Genomic DNA, 2,500 nt, shown 5'->3' on the forward strand with positions numbered 1-2,500 from the left:
TGACTGTGTGGGAAAAGTAAAAGTAATCGACGCTAAGTTTTAGTTTATGCACCACTTATATTCCGAATCGAATAGAAGGCCGAATACAACAGATAAAATGGTTAAATTCGGTGAGGTGGTACTGAACGCCTGTCGATGGACAAGTGCGCTTTAAATGAAGCGATTTTTGAACGGAGTCTGGTGTCTGGCGTTGTTCTCTCGCTGTGAGCAGGTTTGTTCACACACAGCGAGTCAGGTGTGAGGCTGTTACTGTAAAAATCAGCTGATCACACATGTCCCCCACACCTGTCCATCATGTCTGTCTGTATGTGCAGGGGCGCTCGTAGGATTTGAGGACATTGGGGCTTAGCTGAGACCTCTGTTTTCAAATTTTTAAAGGAAAATGTCTTACAAAGCCGCATTTTTATTGTGTGGGTGTTTTTTTTCCCTTAAAATCTTTTGGTGATTTTTAAAAAGGTTTGATGTTTTTATTTATTTATTTTTTGGGCAATTGTTTTACCCTTAAATTTTTTGGGTAACTTTTAAAAACTTTGAAAGATTTTCCTTTTTTTAAAAATAAAATCTTTGGCTTTGTTTTCCTTAACATTTTTTGGATATTTTTCAAAACTTTTGAACATTTATTTTTCTTTTAAAAAAATGTTTTTTTTTCTCCTTTGAGATTGTTGGTAATTTTTAAAAAGCCTTCGGTGATTTACTTTTCTTTTTTTTGCGCAGACAAAAAACAAACAAAAAAATATGTTTTGAACAACTTTTTTTTCTCCTTTGAAATTGTTTTGGTAATTTGAAGAAAACATGGTGATTTATTTTTCTGTTTAAAAAGAATTGGCAATATTTGTTCTCCTTTTAAAATTGTTTTGGTGATTTTTGTTTTCTTCCTTTAAATTCTTTAAAGAACATTAAGTATTTTATTTATTTATTTATTTTTAATATATTTTTTTGTCTTTATTTTGCGACAGGAAAGAAAAAAAAAAACTTTTTTTGGTCTCATTTTAGTCTCTTTTCTTCTTCCTGTTGTGATAACTGTGTGTGTGTTGATGCATGTGTCCTAAATGTAGTCCAGATTGTGTATTTGAGTGTAATCAGTGAATTTGCAGCTCAGCTCCTACAATAAGTCTAAAATACACTGTGGAAACTAAATAGTTACATTCAGACTGTTCAGGTCCAAAAATGCTCCATTGAAACCCATTCAAACTGACATTTTTGATCCCACAGCCATCAGAGCAGAAAAACAGGACTTGTATTATTTCTGGGTGTCATTCTGGGCTTTTGACTCTGAATTTGTCATTTTGACTATTTTCCACCTGATGAGGTCATTTTGACCATATTTGGCATCTGGAGGAAATACATGCTATTTCCACTAGGTGACCTGTCACAGTCAATGTAGCTGCTGATCACTGACATATCCCAGACTGTCAGCAGCTACACTCACACACTGACATATCCCAGACTGTCAGCAGCTACACTCACACACTGACATATCCCAGACTGTCAGCAGCTACACTCACACACTGACATATCCCAGACTGTCAGCAGCTACACTCACACACTGACAGATCCCAGACTGTCAGCAGCTACACTCACACACTGACAGATCCCAGACTGTCAGCAGCTACACTCACACACTGACATATCCCAGACTGTCAGCAGCTACACTCACACACTGACATATCCCAGACTGTCAGCAGCTACACTCACACACTGAGGAGGAGGAGACTCAACATCATTCATATTTAATCTAAAAACATGGTGACATGATGACAGAAACCTGGTGTTTAAAGAGTTAAAATTCATAAATTAATGAATATTTGATATTTGTGATTAGGACTGAAAAATAAACTCGATGAAAGTAGAAAATCATAATAATATATCATATTTTTTACAGCCTGATTTTGAGAAGTGCATTTTTTGTGCAGCGAGATACGAATGTGTGAGATATTAAAGTGGGCTCTAAAGGGTTAATTTCCGTCTGCTCAGAGGTTTGTTTTGTTTTTGCTCTGTGAGGTCAGAATCGGCGTGCTGCTTTTGGACTTTGCGTTCAGCCTCTGCCTGCTTCAGGCCGACTGACCACAGACAGACTGGGGGGCGTGTCCCTGGGCGCGCCAGCTGATTGGTCCTCCTGTATGCGAGCTGAGCTTTGATTGGCGCTTTTTTTGTGGGTGTGTTCTGACCTGCTGTCACCTGTCACAGGAGGGGCGGAGCATGTCCAGGATGTCTGTGAGCCGCTCGCCCGTGTCCCCGCTGCCTGCCCAGGGCATCCCGTCCCCCGCCCAGCTCACCAAGGCCAACGCCCCCGTGCACATCGACGTGGGGGGGCACATGTACACCAGCAGCCTGGCGACGCTCACCAAGTTCCCCGAGTCCAGGTGAGACGCACGGAGTCATGTGACTCTCCTGAGGTCCTAAAATGTTGTTTCATTAACTCTTTTAATAACACGTGATCTCTTCAAGGACCTTTGGAAATTTAAAAATCAAACAATAATTTATGTTTTTACACTTCATG

General features: G+C 39.8%; 1 protein-coding gene across 1 annotated transcript in view; it reads left to right on the top strand.

Moving 5' to 3' along the window:
- The window catches only part of LOC121940143 (BTB/POZ domain-containing protein kctd15-like), a 10,282-nt gene that overhangs the window by 1,072 nt on the left and 6,710 nt on the right, over nt 1–2,500 (top strand). The window contains exon 2 of the mRNA XM_088079487.1: nt 2,188–2,363. Coding sequence (XP_087935613.1) covers nt 2,188–2,363 — 176 coding nt within the window. The remainder of the gene's footprint in view (nt 1–2,187; nt 2,364–2,500) is intronic.

Source organism: Plectropomus leopardus, chromosome 7, assembly GCF_026936395.1.
Source record: "Plectropomus leopardus strain MGB_pleo_1.0 chromosome 7, ASM2693639v1, whole genome shotgun sequence".
NCBI classification, from domain to species: domain Eukaryota; kingdom Metazoa; phylum Chordata; class Actinopteri; order Perciformes; family Serranidae; genus Plectropomus; species Plectropomus leopardus.